Source organism: Alexandromys fortis, unplaced genomic scaffold (genome assembly GCF_014885135.2).
Source record: "Alexandromys fortis isolate MF-2015 unplaced genomic scaffold, M_Fortis_MF-2015_v1.1 scaffold_1, whole genome shotgun sequence".
NCBI classification, from domain to species: Eukaryota; Metazoa; Chordata; class Mammalia; order Rodentia; family Cricetidae; genus Alexandromys; species Alexandromys fortis.
In genome coordinates, this window is record NW_026067927.1 from 16,012,470 (window position 1) to 16,028,799 (window position 16,330).

Genomic DNA, 16,330 nt, shown 5'->3' on the forward strand with positions numbered 1-16,330 from the left:
ATCCGCACCCAAACAAGAGAACCTGCTGTGAATGCTGTGTGCCCCACTGACTACACAAAGATGTTTTCATGATGTTATGCTTACCAACATGGATTTTTTTTCTTTATACCAATGAGAACAGAGGCTTGGTCTGAAACATTCGTTACCTAAGACATTAGATGTTGCATCTCAACTCAGACTTTCAGCTCTCCCCAGAGTAATTTTACAAAGTATATTTTTGTTTGTTTTTCAAGACAGGATTTCTCTGTGTAGCCCTGGCCATCCTACAACTCGCTCGTAGACCAGGCTGGCCTTGAACTCACAGAGATCTGCCTGTTACTGCCTCAGCCGTCCAAGTGCTAGGACTAAAGGTGTATGCTATCACCACCCGGTGCAAAGTACATCAAACGCCCATTCCAGTGTGCAGTGTAAGCAAGAAATACTAGGACTAAGTTTCCTCAAAAAATCTCACAAGATCATAGAAAGTCAGGTATTGCTTTTTCCACTGTTCTCTTCCCTGTAGAAAACTGCTCCCAAGAGTCCAAAACCTGCTAAGCTACTTCAGCTTAGTGAAGGCCAGGTCTGCACTGCTATCTAAAATTGTCTGCACTGTTTTAACTAAGTCTTATACTTCTTAAGAGTATTTTGGATGTCATCTTTATTTTCTTATAATCCTATGTCCAAATTAAGGAGTAAGTATCCCACTAGAACCTGATTTTCCTCAAACCCTTTGATATTTAAACCCAGGTAATTCCTCGGGCTAACCATAGTCTCAGAAAAAAAATTGATGTATTCTCTCACATTATAGAAAACAAGTCTCAACAACTTTTGAATTTTCTAGATTTATTTGTAAAGACGAATTGCACACTTCAAACAAGCAAAATGCTTAATTTCATTATAGGTATTTCAGTTTTTAAAATTTAATTATTTTTATGCATGCACAGAGACCAGAGAACAACTTGTGTGCGTGAGTTCTGTTCTTCCTACCACATGGGTTCTGGAGATTGAAACTCAGGTCGGGCTTGGCCTTTACCCGCTGAGCCATCGCACTAGCTGTTACACAACTTCCAGATGAAGACATTCTGCAAAGAACTACTGTATGGAAGAAAAACACTGACACCCTGCACTGCCTAATGTTTGTGTTCACAGAATTGATAGCTTCCATGTTGCTGGGTCTCCATTTTATCCTGCTTACTGCTGAACTAAAGACAAACAACCACCAAAAATCCCCATATGGGCATAGGGGAATATGAATCAAGTAAATGGGTTTCTGCTTGTGTGATCTCTCTCCAGTTTCCAGCACAAGAGCTTCTAAAACCTTTGGTTTTCTAGTTGAACTGAGGGGCCATCTTCTGTTACTCCTAAGGTAAGTCTCTTGAAGTCATCGCTTTATGCTAAGCTGACTTATTACGAGACTTCTAGCTAGCTCCAGGACTGGGGCTAGTTGTCAAAGGGGCCGACCATGTGCTAAGAGAGTTGGAACTTTCAGCAACCTCTGTTGACTTCTGAAAGGGAAAACTTCCTAACAGTCAAGGACTTCATCAATCACGAGTACATACTGGAATCGCCATAAAAGCCCTAACAATGGGGCTCAGCGGGATGAGGCACTCCCAACTCTACGTGGGTGAAAGCGCCTGCACGTGAGAACCCTGCGGATCTTGCTCTAAGTATCTCTTCCTGTGGTAGTTCATGTGACGTTCACGTACTCTGTAAATGGTAACTGCAGATTGTCTCTAGGTTCTGTGAGCTACTACAGCAAATTGTGAACCTGACGGTGTTCAGTTTGTAACCAAGTCAGAACTGTAGGACTCATCACCAGTGTCTGGAGACGCAGGAGGGAGTGAGAGGCAGTCCTCTCAGACTGAGCTCATTGCACCAGCAGGATGTGTACTACGAGTAGTGTGTGAACTGATATAAATTGGAGGCCGTCCAGTTGGTGTCTGCAGGCAACCAAACTGGTGTGGAAACCGGATATTTGGTAGTAAGGGTGTTTTGAGTAGAAAAACATTTCCTTTGCTACCCATTAACAGTTGACAACATGGAGAAATACGGTTTCTTGTCTTCTTGGCAGCTTAAGTGATCTTATTAATGGCTTAGATTTTTTTTAATGAGTAAGAGACTTCAAAGAGTATCATAAGAATTCCAACATTTTCATGGAACCCAAGACCACAGAGTTGAAATCCAAAGCAGATACATACCTTTAGGACATAGCCATGTTTATAGAGTTCAGGCACTACAAAACTGGAACTCTAACATGCTATTTTGTTAAATATATTTTATGCTTGTGTGACAGGCGTCTATAGCGAATATAGCATCTATAATCACTGAGGGCTGCATAGTATCGGGGGGATATGCATATCATATGCTCAATGTGACATGCAAAAAAATGTCTTCACTAATTTTTACTCCTTGGGGTACTACTAAAGCAGAGCACTTCTTTAGAACATGATTTTGAAGCACAGCCTATTAATGCCACTGTTGATTTTTAAGTTATCTTTTGTTAAAAGCTGAATACTAGATAGTACACTTTATATCACAAATTTTACAAGGCGTTCCCAGTTTTGTGTGTATGCTTTACATTTCAAACTTATTTGGAATTATTTACAACAAAACACATGGGTTTATTTTTGAATGAGTCATTTGCCAATTTTTTTTTGATCGTTCATCTCTACTTTGGTTCTGATTCTTTTAGAAATATTTTTTTATTTATATTTTACGTATGAGTGCTCTGCATGTATTCCTGCATGCCAGAAGAGGGCATCAGATCCTACTATAGATGGTTGTGAGCCACCATGTGGTTGCTGGGGATTGAACTAGGACCTTTGGAAGAGCAGCCAGTGCTCTTAACTGCTGACCCATCTCTCCAGTCCCTGAATCTGATATTTTTTTAAGACTTCTTCTATCAAACAATTTTTAAAAAATGTTTACCCCACCCTTTTTAAGGGAAGTGTTATGCACTCTTATTGTCAAGAGCAGAAATAATTTCTCTCCACCCCTTTTGCCTGTTTTCTTTGGTTTCCCTCAGTGGAGAATAATTTCCTCTAGTCCTACAAAATAATTATTCCTAGAAATCTACGTTTCCTAATGCTGTTGGATAGGATGTTTTCTTTTATTGTATTTCCTGACTGGTTACTGATATAAAACTAAGTCATTTTAGATATAACTTTCAGCTGCTCGTATAAATCTTGATTAAAAATAGAGTAAAACAGAAAAAAAAGTTTCCAAATGAAGACTGTCATATTCATCCCCTCTGATGGTTTCATTCCAAGTAATAACTGATGAGCCATGATCATTTCCTACTAAACACGGGAGTGTTTTGTTTGGTTGGTTGGTGCTGTTTTCTTCATATATTAGGATTTTTCTTCACTATGAACATCTTGATGCTGACTAAGCTGGAAACTAAACCTGAAAGTTTTCCCACATATATTACACACATAAGGCTTCTTCCAAGTATGCACAGTCTGGTGTATGATGCAGTCAGAACTAAGGCTGAAGCCTTTGCCACACTCGACACATCGGAAAGGCTTTTCCCCAGTATGGCTCCTCTGGTGTCTAATTAAGTGAGCGTTGACATGGAAGGCTTTCCCACACTCACTGCACTGGAAGGGTTTCTCTCCAGTGTGGATTCTCTGGTGCACAATATAGTCAGAACTGCAGCTGAACGCCTTCTCGCATTCCATGCACTTGAAAGGTTTCTCCCTGGTATGTATTTGTTGATGCCTAGTTAACTTGGCATTGATACTGAAAGCTTTGCCACATTCCTTACACTGATAGGGCTTTTCTCCAGTATGGGTTCGCTGATGATCAAGCAGGTTTCTTTTAGAAGTAAAGCACTTCCCACATTCATTACACTCAAAAGGTTTCTCCCCTGTGTGAGTTCGCCGATGCTGCATGAGTTTTGCATTAACGTTGAAGGCCTTTCCGCATTCACTGCACTTATATGGCTTCTCCCCAGTATGGATTCTCAGATGCTGCCGAAGCTGGGAGTTACACCGAAAGGACTTCCCACACTCATTACATTCATAAGGTCTCTCGCCCGTGTGGATTCTCTGGTGCTGGATTAACTTCCCTTTAGCACTAAAAGTCTTTCCACATTCGCTGCACTCATAGGGCTTCTCACCTGTGTGGACTCTCTGATGCTGAATGAGTTTTGCGTTTTTAGTGAAGCCTTTTCCACACTCACTGCAGCGATGTGGTTTTTCTCCAGTGTGTATACTCTGATGCTGCCTAAGCTGGGTGCTGCACCTGAAGCCTTTCCCACACACATTACACTCATAAGGCTTCTCTCCAGTATGAATCCTTTGATGCTGAATTAACTTTGCATTAACATTGAAAGCTTTCCCACAGTCGCTACACTCGTAAGGCTTCTCCCCAGTGTGGGTTCTCTGGTGTGTGATGTATGCAGAACTACAGCCGAAGCCAGTTCCACACTCCTGGCACTGATAGGGCTTCTCTCCTGTATGTATCCTCTGGTGTCTGACTAGGCTTCCGTTAACACTGAAGGCTTTTCCACACACCTTACACTGATAAGGCTTTTCTCCACTGTGGATCGTCTGGTGTGTGATATAGTGCGAACTATAGCTGAAGCATTTCCCACACTCCACACACTTGAAAGGTTTCTCTCCATTATGAAGTCTTTGATGCCAAACAAATTTTGCTTTAACAATGAAGCCTTTGCCACATTCTGTACACTGGTAAGGCTTCTCCACAGTGCTGCTTTCTGGATGCTCACTAACTTGAGAGCTACCTTGAGAGGTTTCTGCTAATTCTTCGGGATTCAAAGATCTTTCTTCTGTAGGAATTTCTCCATTCTTAGTAAGTTTGGTATCAGAATACTGTTCTCCAGTGGAGTTGGTATGATTCTGGGACACATCTGGAGTCTGGCTACAGAAATACCCTCCCCTGGAGCTGGTCTTAACTCTTCCCTCAGTGGCACTGATATTCTCTGTCACACTACCCCTTAACTGGACTTCCTGTCGCTGGTCTACAACAGAAGTTTTGGAAAGGTTTGTTTTCTGGGAAAAGTCCTTCTGAAGCTCAAATGCTGTATTCTTTTTTTCTTCAGATACTTCTTCTGTCAAATTATTGCCAGTCTGGACAGCAGTATAGTCTACCAAAAGAAGTAGAAAAATAAAAGATGTCATATAGAATTGTGCTTGAAGAAAATACAAAGTTATTTATTTATTATATACATAGGGTCTCACTATGTTGTCGGGCTGGCTTTGAACTATTGATTGTGCTGCATCCACTTCACAGGTACTAGAATTACATGTGGACATCACCATGCCCTGCTGAGGCGGTCCTTTAAAAATCACTAGACTAAGTCAAATAGCCTAAGGTTCATCCAGAAGTTATAACTGTCATGGATAAAAGAAGGAAATAGATCCAGATTGTAGAGCATGAAAAAAATGCCCAGATATGTAGAGCAGGAAAAATAATTTAAAATAAAATAAAAATTATAAACAAAAGAGATTCCAATTGTGTAATGAAAAATGAGAAGAGTAGACAAGAACATTTATCTCTGTCGGGAAACTTTGGGAAAAGTTCAGCTACATGAGACCATGTCAATCGAAAATCATCCCCAGCCATATTCTCCTAAGGCAAGGCCACTACAAAAGGCAACATCAATAGCAGAAATGTTAAAAGTGATAGCAAAGGAAGAAAATTCTAGGTCTTGTCTATCAGACAGTATTTTTCCATTGTCTCATGCTTTCCTACATTCTAGAGTTCCTTCTTGGTTGTCCCTATGGACCAAGTTCCTTATTAATAAAAGCAAAATAATCACTGAAGAAAAGGCAGAGGACCACAGGAAGACCAGGTTTGACAGGCATCAACAGAGAAGGTGCAAGAGCTGGGTTTTCTCCGCAGAACTTCACTCGAGCCTGTTCGTTCATGTTTATCTCTGCTTCAGAAAAGCTCTAAGACCTACTTGACATCTCCTCCCATCTCTTCTAAAATTCCGCTACACAAACTTTTCCTTCCATCAATCCAAAAACATTCTTTTGTATATAACCACAATTTTTACAATAATGACCTCTCCATTTCTCCCCCCAAAAAGTTTTCTTTATTTTTTCATTTCTCATTTTTTCCAAACACATAAAATAATGTCCTCCCATCTTCTGTAGCCAGGCAGGGATCCCAGCGGTAGGACTGGGACACCAACCCAGCCACAAAACCTTCTACCCACACCTGTCCTGCCTGCAAGATGTGCTAAAGCAATGATGTCTCAGAATTTAGGGAGTGGACAGTCAAAGACTGGTCTAACTTGAGGCCCAAGCCAAGAGAGGGAGCCCACACCCAACAAGATGGCCAGGAACTGGAAGCTGGATGGCTCAGACACCTGGAGAGAACCACACAAGACTGCCCTACCCCCAGCTCAGAGACCTGGAGAGAACCAAACACTACTGTACTCCCCCAAAAGTCAATGAAATGATTCCTAATGATATTCTGGAACCCCAAGGAAGAGCAGGAAGAAGGGTTGTAGAAGCCAGAGGGATCAAGGACACCAGCAGAGCATAGCCCACAGAATCAACTAAGCAGGGCTCGTAGTTGTGGTTTTTGTGGGACTCCTAACAGTGGCTGTAAGGGTGTCTCTGACTCTTGTCTGCCTTTGGGACTCTTTCCTCCTGTGTTGCCTCATCCAGCCTTCTTATAAGAGTTTGTATCTAGTTGTATTGCATCTTGTTATGCCATGTTCGCCTGCCTGCTCTTTTCTGAAGAGAAATGGAGGAGCATTGGATCTGGGGTAGAGAGGGGGTTGGAGGAGAGAGAAGTGGAGGGAGGGGAGGCTGTGGTCAGGATGTATTATATGAGAGAAGAGTAAATAAAAATAAAATAATATAAACTATACCCTTGCCTTAATACTTCATTATAATTATGCTCAACAACACAAGAAACCTGAGTTCCTTTAGAAAGGACTTTAAAACAATATGAGCCTTTTCAAAATTAAAAACACGTGTATCTGTTGCTATAGATCAAAGTTTGTTGTTGTCCATCCCTAGCATCCACCTGTAAAATCCCTGACTTCAAACAAGTGATTGTTATTAGGAGGGAGCACCTTCCGCGGAGCCCTCAGATGGGGCCGCTGTGCTGGAGGAGACCTGGTGAATTTCTCCTCCTTCCACCATGTGAAGACACAGCAAGAACAGACAGATGTCTATTAATTAGGAAACAAGTCTTTGTTAGACAGAATCTGCCTGCACCTTGATCTTCTTGAATGTCCAACTCCTAAATTGGAAGAATGGATTCATGTTTTTATAAACCGCCCACGGTATTCTGCTATAGCAGCCCAAGCTAAGCCATACAGAAGACACACATTACATTGTTTATAGATCACCCAATCTATGGTGTTCTGTTCCAATAGTTCAATCCGACGAAGACACCTGTAGTACTAGAAACTTAAAAAATTCAGTTAAAGACTGCAAAAATCTAATAGCTAAATTACTAAGTACTCTTTCTGCCTGCAGAAGTACCTCAACTTAGTAACGCTCTCTATCCTGAAAACTGAGATTGTTCCCACGGCCGTGATACTCAAGTACATCAAGGTATCTATGAGTATAGTCTGACTACTTTTCAAGTCTACCTCTAGAAAACAATATCCAGGTTATCAAGTGCCAACTTCTCTTCTATAAAGACTCCCAGTTCACACTAAATCCACTCCAGCTCCAAATGTCATATCCCTGTTTCGCTTCCTCACTGACATTGATAGAACTAGGCTCCCTGACAGGTGAGTCACCTCTCACTATTATGACTTTCCCATTGTGAAGAACATTCTAAGAATGCTCTGCTGCACTGCATTCCCAACCTTCTTTCATTATTGTGATGTGTTTGTCTTTGCTTTCTACTGAGGACAAATGCTTTTTAAATTAACAATTTGTACCATTTTTCTTTTTTCTTTCGGTTTTTGTTTGGTTGGTTTGTTTTTTTGCTTTTTTTTTCTTTGTTTTTCAAGACAGGGTTTCTTTGTGTAGCCCTGAATGTTCTGGAACTTGCTCTGTAGACCAGGCTGGCCTTGAACTCAGAGATCTGCCTGCTTCTGCCTCCTAGTTCTGGGATTAAAGATGTGTGCCACCACTGCCCAGCTACATCTGTACATTTTATGTATATCAACAACTCATTATTAGTTCTTTTCCAACTTTTATTAGTGACCTTTCAAATCCTACAGTATAGCAGATATTAGTATCCAGTGATTATTTTATCTTTACCAATATACCTTCAATTTAATTTTTTGAAGTACTGATCTGCCCACCAAAATCGTATTTTCCAGCTTCACTTACAGAAAAGATCTAAGGTCCAGCAAGTTAAGACTTCTACAGAAATCATTGGGTTGATATGAGAAAAGCTTTGATTTGTGTTTTAAAGTTTAGCTGCCACCAGAGTCCTCACCCTCCATCTTCTCCCTCTGCCCACCCAGAAACTGTCTCATTTTCATCCAGACAAATGAGACTAATCACTGCCTACAGTGTGAGAACCAAGCACCTTTGATTAAGGACCTCATAGTATGAATATAAATGCAGACACTTGGCTGAGCCCAAGACCTACCGACAGTCTGTAATTGTAAGAACCCCAAATAATCGCTTACACATCAAAACTCAAGAAGTATAGAATGGGGACATTTTTATTTATACTCTCGATGTATAGATAATTATAATTTAACTAAGCCAGACCCTTGATATCTGTTACCACGTTTAGTCCTGAGCCACTGAGTGGCAGACACCACTGCCCCCTTTCACTATCACATTTTCAGAGACGAGGTCACTAGACTGTAGCGACGTCAAACAACCGACCTGCTCAGCCATGGAACTAGAAAGAAAGTTTCCTCACAAACACAGGTGGGATGAGACCTCAGGAAAAACTTCTGCCTCTTTGTAAAATGCTGCAAAGGCTACATCCTCCACTTTCAGTGGCAATGCTAGATCCCTGCCCTCATCACCAAATCCACGGTCTTGTTTGAAAATGGTGAGGTCAGAGGTAGACTATGGCAGCTGAGAAAAAAATGCATTGCCATAATGGATAATGTGGCACACATATATGTTGTTGGGCAATCTGTGCCTTGCTTACCAGTCCAGAGGCCCTGGGAGTCTGCTCCAGTGGCCAGCTGGGACAGGTTCTCCAGATCCTTTTCCTCTTCTAGCTGTGAGATCACAGCAGGTTTGAATAGTAGAAATCCTGATTTAGGGGTTAAAAAAAAAAAAAAAAAAAAAACAGAAGAGACGTGAAAACTCTCCCACAGGTGCATCCCTAATGTCTCCTGAGATGCTTGAGCAAAGGGGAGGAAGGTGAGATCTCTCAGAAGGGAGGGGGTAGGGGTGAGAAGGGTCAGACTGTCAGCCAGGGTCCACATGCAGAGAAAACTGAGAGTCTGCCCAAAGGGGATACCCCTTCTTGATTTTGGCCTTGAGATTCTTTGAAAAGACTCAAGATATGCAAGGCCAGGGCAATCTGAGGAGGCCTCTGCAGAACAGCAGTTTCTAGTTTTCGCATGTCCATGCACAGGTTCTTTACAGTAATTCAAAAGCATGCACTGGTCTCAGCAAAGTCCCATAATGGCTTGGGATTTGCTCTTCCAGCAGGCTATACATAAGGAGATTAGGAAAAGCCCACTCATAAAGGATGACCAGGTCCCCACCTGCCACCTGAGGAAGAAAAGAGCCAGGAATCCCAAAATGGCAGTCTGGGTCCCAGAGAAAGAGGCCTTACCCATGGAGGCCAAGTTCCTATAGTTCTCCAGCATAACATCCCTGTAGAGCGCCCTCTGTTCAGGGGACAGACTATCCCATTCCATCCGGGTGAAGTACACAGCCACATCCTCAAAGGTCACCAACTTCTGAAACAACAGGTTCTTGCTGCCCTAGGGCCAATTCCATGGCTCAGGCCCTCAGTGAGGGGCAGAGGGCAAAATAAGGGCTTGGGGAGGGGGCTTGTGAAGAGAATAAAATTAGTAACAAAGGAAAGTGGAGGGGAAACTCCAGGAAGTAAACTAGGGAATATCCGCCTTCTCTTATAGCAGAGAAACCGCATGCCGTTTTCACACGGGGCTGAAAGAAAAAGAATTCCCATGAGCAAATTCCACCACAGCAATGCTGTTCTCAGGCCGCCTCCTCTTGGCAGGCTGCTGGAGGCAGCTGCAGCTCCCACTGCTCCCCTGCGAGGTCCTGGCTCCCCTGTGGCTTACCTCAAGTCCCAGCCCCACTCATTATCCTCATCCTCATATGGTAAAACAGATGTCCCCCGCCCAACAAAGGGCTTCTGTCCCATTTGCCACCTGACTCCCAGGATAGACAATCCCCAGCCAAGGGCCCCCAGGTCCCCTGTCTTTTTCTTTCTTGTTCCCACTTTCCAGCATCTTCCCTATCCTTCCCATTCACCTGCAGCAAGCTGTTCTTCTTCCACCCCAGCTATTAATTACCCCAAACCTCTGCAACTCCTCCATGCATATTCATGCACAGAGCAGCACGTGGTGGTTTCCATGGCCTCCGCCAGCGTGCGCACGTGCAGTGACTCCCATCTGCTAGGTTTACTTTCCTGCACTCTTCCTTGGTCGCTGCCCCAGTCTCTGCTACTTGCCTGTCCACCTTTCCCACAAGATCCAGTCTAGCACGCAGAAGCAGGTTTTATTCCAAGTCTCACCAGCATTCTTCTCAGTTCTCAATCTGAACTGCCCAGAGGAAGGGATGAGGGGCCCACAGCTCACCTGGGGCCAAACCAATGGGATCATGGTTGCCATCACCTGGTCTCCCTCTCAAGGGCTGGAGCTGAGGAGAAGCAGAAAGTTGGGGTGGGATGTGGGGCAAACCACCCCAGCCAGGAGCACAACTAAGACCTGAGGTACAGGGTGCTGTATCCAGATCCTCTTGCTGGCTCAAGTGCCTAGCATCCTTCCCAGGACACCGATGCTCTGAAGTTGGCTGCCAAGAAGCCTCAGATAAAAGAGGGTTTACAAACTTAGGCAGAATCTGAAGACCAACAAGGCCAGGAACTGACAATAAGGCTCAAGAAACAATATTATCAAGTCTAACTCACTTCTCCTTCCGTAACCAACCATCATTCACAATCACAGGTAAGAAAAGGCCAGCTGCGTACAGCATGCATGCGGGGTCTGGGAGACAGGCTGCAGGAAGACACCGCCCAGAAGGGGGGACAGCTGCTCCTCTACATCCCATCAATCAGTGCCCTCATTCTTTAGTGTCTAACACTTGCCAGAAGCGATGGTGCACACCCAGAATCCCAGCACACAGGAGCTAGAGGCAGGGATATCAGATCGAGGCCAGCCTGGGCTAAGGATTTTGTGCAGGCAGGTCTCAGCGGGCTGGCTTCCTGCATGGCCTAAGTTACCCTTGAGAAAGCTGGGCTAGAAGTGAGGTAGCAGGCTGCCTCTCAGGTCTCAATCTGAACTGTCCACTTTTGCATCACAGATATGCCAAATGGAGGCTTTCTGCAGTTCTCCTGGGCAGAGACCAGCTTCACAATGCTGTAACCAACTTACACCAGGAGCAGTAGCATATATGCCCCATTCCTGCCCTAGGGTTTCTCCCACATTCTGAGTGAGTCCCCTGCTGGGTCCTGAACTGCAGGCAAGGAATCATCAGTGAGGCTGCCCCTGACCGACAGGGGACAGAACTTGACAAGTAAGTGCTTTTCCCATCAGCCCTAGAAGGGCATCCTTGAGATTCCAAGGCTCCTCAGAGACTCTGCAAGACAGAACCTGGTGAGGGCCAAGCCTGATAAGGCAACCTTGTATTGGTTTATTAATTAATAAACTAATTCAGCCTAGGAAAGCCTCCCTACTCAACCAAGGGCTCAGTGGTTCTCACGATGCACGTTTTAATTTTTATTTTAGAGCTCAGTAACTCTGATTTGTCTCTGATGTAATAATTATTTAGAATATATTGGTGCTGCTCACACTTTCCCCCCAATAAACTCCAGTTTTAATATTGTATGTTTAAATGACCAGATCCATCACCTCATCTTTACAGTTTTTTTTAGAGTTTTGTTTTTGTGTGTGTGTGCATGGTATCAGTGTCTATCTTTTCCTAACATCCTTTTGTATTTAGAAAAAAAAACTTACTTTACAATGAAAAATACGTAATTCAACTTGAAGATAACAAGTCAACTCTATTAATACATGGTTGATCTCGATACTATGGTGTTTAAAAAATTCAATATTCACATCTAATTTTAAAAATGTATGCTACAGGGGTGTCCAGAAGATGGTAAGATCAGGAGTGAAAATGAACAAAATGCATTGTAAACGCGTATGAAATTCTCAAAGAAAAACAACTTAAAATGTATCCCTATGACTATTCTCAGATGTAGGAGACATGGACAAAATATTCTCCATGAGTACTCTTTTTCATACATAACCAGTCTGAAAACAACCTTCCCTAACCATTGAAAATTACAAGTTTGCGGGTTGTTACTATAACTGAATGTTACCCAGCAGGTAATACGCTAGTGAATTTAGAAATTAACCGAGTACCAGGTGACTATACACTAAGATGCTCAAAAACCAAAAACGGTTAAATTGTTTACACATTAGTGAATATTAGCAACAGGCTGTGATTAAGTCCTTACCTCTAAGCGTGTGAGGGTCCTGATGGACGCAGCAGTAAAGACCCAAACTCTTTCTTAATTGACTGCTCATAGCTGAGCGTTTTATTTTTTCTTAAAACACTCACCCTTTTTCTCTCTCTAACACACACACACACACACGCACACACACACACATATACACACAGACCCTTGGGAAAATAGTGTTTTGACAACGGTAAGGCTACGACCAAAGAGACCTGCATCCATCCAAAGGCCGTACTGTCTTCTACGGGGTATAAAATTGCAATTCTGAAACTCCTCTGTGTGTATTCTAGCGCTGTCGTAATCGTGTGTGCGTGTGTGGGGTCCATGAAGCACACCAGGCCTCAAACCTTCTGTCAGCAGCGGCTGGGACGGGGTCCTGCTTTCCCTGCCGTGCCCTGAGCCCCTCGCCCTGTCCGCTGCCGGGGCACACGACGTACACACCTGGAGCGCCTGCAGGGCCGCAGCGCGTCCGAAGACGGGCGATGTCACCTCGAGACGCTTCGCCCCCACAACGCGGTCACCCTCTGGCTGCAGTGACAGCTTCTCCGGCCGGCCACCTGCTAAGCGCTCCGGGCTTGGTGTGCGGCCGCGACACGGGACTCGCCACGGCGGGCGCCGAGAGCTGCTGGGCTGCAAGGCTGGCTGCGGGAGACCCTGCGCGTGGACCGCCAGGACAGCGCTGACCGCAGCGACGCCGCACTCACCTGCACAGCACGGTCCGCGGCGCGACCGGAAGTGCGTCACCGACCAGTCCCGCCCCTCCAGGGTTGCCCTCCCTTTCGGGGGTGCCCCGCTTAGCCTCTGCTGTTCCCCTTTGTCCACTGGGGCTCAAGCCCTTGCTCAGGGTCTGTCGGTGGGGTCTGACGCCCGCGGACGTTATTCCCGGGGACCTGGACAGCCCCCCCCTCCGAGAAAGGCCGCCCCAGCTTGTGGTCTTGGTGAAGTTGCAGGTGCCAGCAGGTGAACTGTGCCAGTTCAGTGCGTCACAGGCTGGAGGAACCGCGGTCCACTTTAAAAATAAATGTTACGTAATGTTATGCGAGCCGGCTGGGCTTTCGTGGCAGCTGTTCTGGAAGCTGCGGATGGAGATGTAGCTTTGTGGTACAATGCTTGTCTGTCCCTCTGGGTTCAACCACCAGTGCAAATAATACAATAACCACTTTGTCCTTAGCATGAAGTTCCCAACTACCTACTGTCCTCACAAGGAAACAACTCTCACCTTAAAGGGAAGAGGAGATAGTTTATTCTGGACCCAAACTAGACTGCTCATACCCAGGAGCACAGATTTAGGTTACTTCAATTCCATGTTCCAAAGTGGACGCCGTTTCATAGTTTTACAGAGCAAAGTCCTAAATCAAATCAAAGCAAGTTTAAAATACATTGGTGGTGACTACAGCAAGATGGGGGGGGGGGGGCGATAGATGCTATCTGATAATGTTCTGGGCTTTGGGGTTGGTGGGAGCTAGTGGCCAGGTGCTAGATACCAAAGGGTGTTGAATCTGTTGGCGCAGGATGTTAGTTCTGACAAAGATGTCGAATGGTTATTTGGATTCTAAAGCTAGGCCAAAATAAGATAATTAGCCTTTGCACCTGCATCATTCTAGCCTCGCCATATCACTGCCTAGAGAGCCACAAATTATACATTTTTAAGGAAACATGAATATAATTATAATAGAAATACTACACATTGAATGTCACAGCCACACAGAGTTGTTGCCTTTTCCTAAAATCACAAAAGTGTGACCTAAAATGTTGAACGCTTTTTTTTTTTTTTTTTTTTTTTTTTTGGTTTTTCGAGACAGGGTTTCTCTGTGGCTTTGGAGCCTGTCCTGGCACTAGCTCTGTAGACCAGGCTGGTCTCGAACTCACAGAGATCCGCCTGCCTCTGCCTCCCGAGTGCTGGGATTAAAGGCGTGCGCCACCATCGCCCGGCTTGTTGAACGCTTTTGACAAAAGTTCTGAGTGAAACCCAGGATAGTCTTTCTATCCCGGTTAGATATAATCCTGGAATTACTACATGTTAAAACTGTGTGAACATGCATTGTGTAAGTCCTAGATTCAGGGCAAGGTTTTCCCTTACATGGATGACCAGAAGCCTGTTTGTAAGTCTGAGATCTTCCCCTGTAGGCAAGGCTGTCCTGCATGACATCCTCTGTGGCACTTCTGATCTCCATGCACAACACAAGCCCACCATCGCCAACAAATGTTAAAAAAAAACACACACACACATAAAGTCCAGGAAGGAATCCTGGGAGAGGGTAGACAGCGCTAAAAGCCCCTGGGCTGGACCCTTATTAGAAATTCTCCTTCCTGTAGATGCTCAAAAAATCCCACCTCTCATGGAGGAGGTATTGGGGATTGATGGCTGCTGTTGGAAGGGAAGCTTATACTTCTCCTTCTTGCCTATGGTTGTTTATTACCATTGATCAAAGCTGATCATTAATTAAATGACTGTTCCCCAACCAAACATTTGAAACTTAGCTCGACACCCAAAGAGCCTACACACACACACACACACACACACACACACACACACACACAAATAATGTATTGCCACTTCAGATCAAGCCTTCTCATCAGTTTGCCTTCAAGAATGGAGCCTCTTTGATTCTGTAAATGCCATTCTAGCCTTTCACTGTTGTGCTTACAAGGGGACAACCGGCCTCCATCTGATTAGACACCGATCCACAAATGCCATCTCAGCACTCCCCTGCACCCACTTTGCTGCTCCAAGTGTTCATCCACTCTCCCTCCCTCCCCCCCCCCCCCCCCCCCCCCCCCCCCCCCCCCCCCCCCCCCCCCCCCCCCCCCCACAGGCTCACTCTGCCTCACACTCAGCCCACAAAGCATGCATTTGAGTCAACATTGGTCCTGGTCAGCTTGCACCAGACCCTCCATAGGACACTGAAATTAAGAGCCAGGCTGCCTGTACTTAAGGATGCCCAGCAGAGGGCACTCGCTACCTTCTGCTTCCTGAGAGGCTTCCTGAAAAAAGATGCTTCTAGAATCTCACGGCTGCTGATCGATTGGGTCTTGGATAGCCTATCTTTATACCTCTAGAAACCAGCTGGCGAGGACACAATGTTGCCAGTGATGTGTACAAGACTGGATGTGTGGTGCCCTGTGCCCATTAGCAGCTCTCGGGTGCAGGTTTATTCCACCCATAGACTCTGGGGGTCAGACTCAGGTGGTCAGGTTAGGTGGCAAACACCTTTCCCTACCGAGCCATCTTTCCAGCCACCGAGGATGACTTTATATTTGTTATTTTATTATGTGTGTATGGGATGGGGGTATGTGCCTGTGAATATAGGTGCCAGTCAGGGCAGAGGCACTGACTGGATCCTCCTGGTACTGGAGTCACAGGCAGTCATGAGCCACCTAACACGAGTACTCAGAAATGAGTTCAGGTCTTCTGCGAGAGCAGTCTGTGTCTTAACCGTGGAGCCACCTTTTCAGCCCATAGTAGAGGATTTTAAAAGCATGTGCATTAGAACAAGAAAATAATTCTAGGACTGTCTCACTTCATTTTTTTTATGTTTAAGCCTTTGATTAACTTCAGAGCTTAGTCAGATGTTGAAAACGCCATTTTAATAAGTTTTTACAAAATTGACAGTTATCCTCTAAAGTTAATTTGTAAATGGATTTTTTCTCAACTCAAAAAGCTTTTGTGGTGGTGGTGGGGTTGTCAGGCAGTGGTGGACACCTTTAATCCCAAAATTCAGAAGGCAACCTGGTCTACAGGGTGCATTCCATGACAAGCCAGGACGACACAGAG

The 16,330-nt window shown here is 44.6% G+C and overlaps 1 protein-coding gene across 4 annotated transcripts; it reads right to left on the bottom strand.

The window, feature by feature from the left end:
- Positions 1 to 802: 802 nt before the first annotated feature.
- Znf23 (zinc finger protein 23) lies at positions 803 to 13,764 on the bottom strand. Of its 4 annotated transcripts, none has more exons than XM_050144305.1 (5): positions 12,997 to 13,764; positions 10,673 to 10,733; positions 9,679 to 9,802; positions 9,040 to 9,147; positions 803 to 5,089 (listed from the first exon to the last, which is right to left on the bottom strand). In XM_050144305.1, exons 2-5 carry the CDS (start codon positions 10,703 to 10,705, stop codon positions 3,330 to 3,332), a joined length of 2,025 nt encoding a protein of 674 aa, XP_050000262.1. In that variant the 5' UTR covers positions 10,706 to 10,733; positions 12,997 to 13,764; the 3' UTR covers positions 803 to 3,329. The 4 variants fall into 4 exon arrangements, with proteins under 4 accessions (XP_050000262.1, XP_050000261.1, XP_050000263.1 ...); XM_050144304.1 differs by having other exon boundaries at positions 9,679 to 9,805; positions 12,997 to 13,763; XM_050144306.1 differs by having other exon boundaries at positions 9,679 to 9,805; positions 10,609 to 10,733; positions 12,997 to 13,763.
- Positions 13,765 to 16,330: the final 2,566 nt, after the last annotated feature.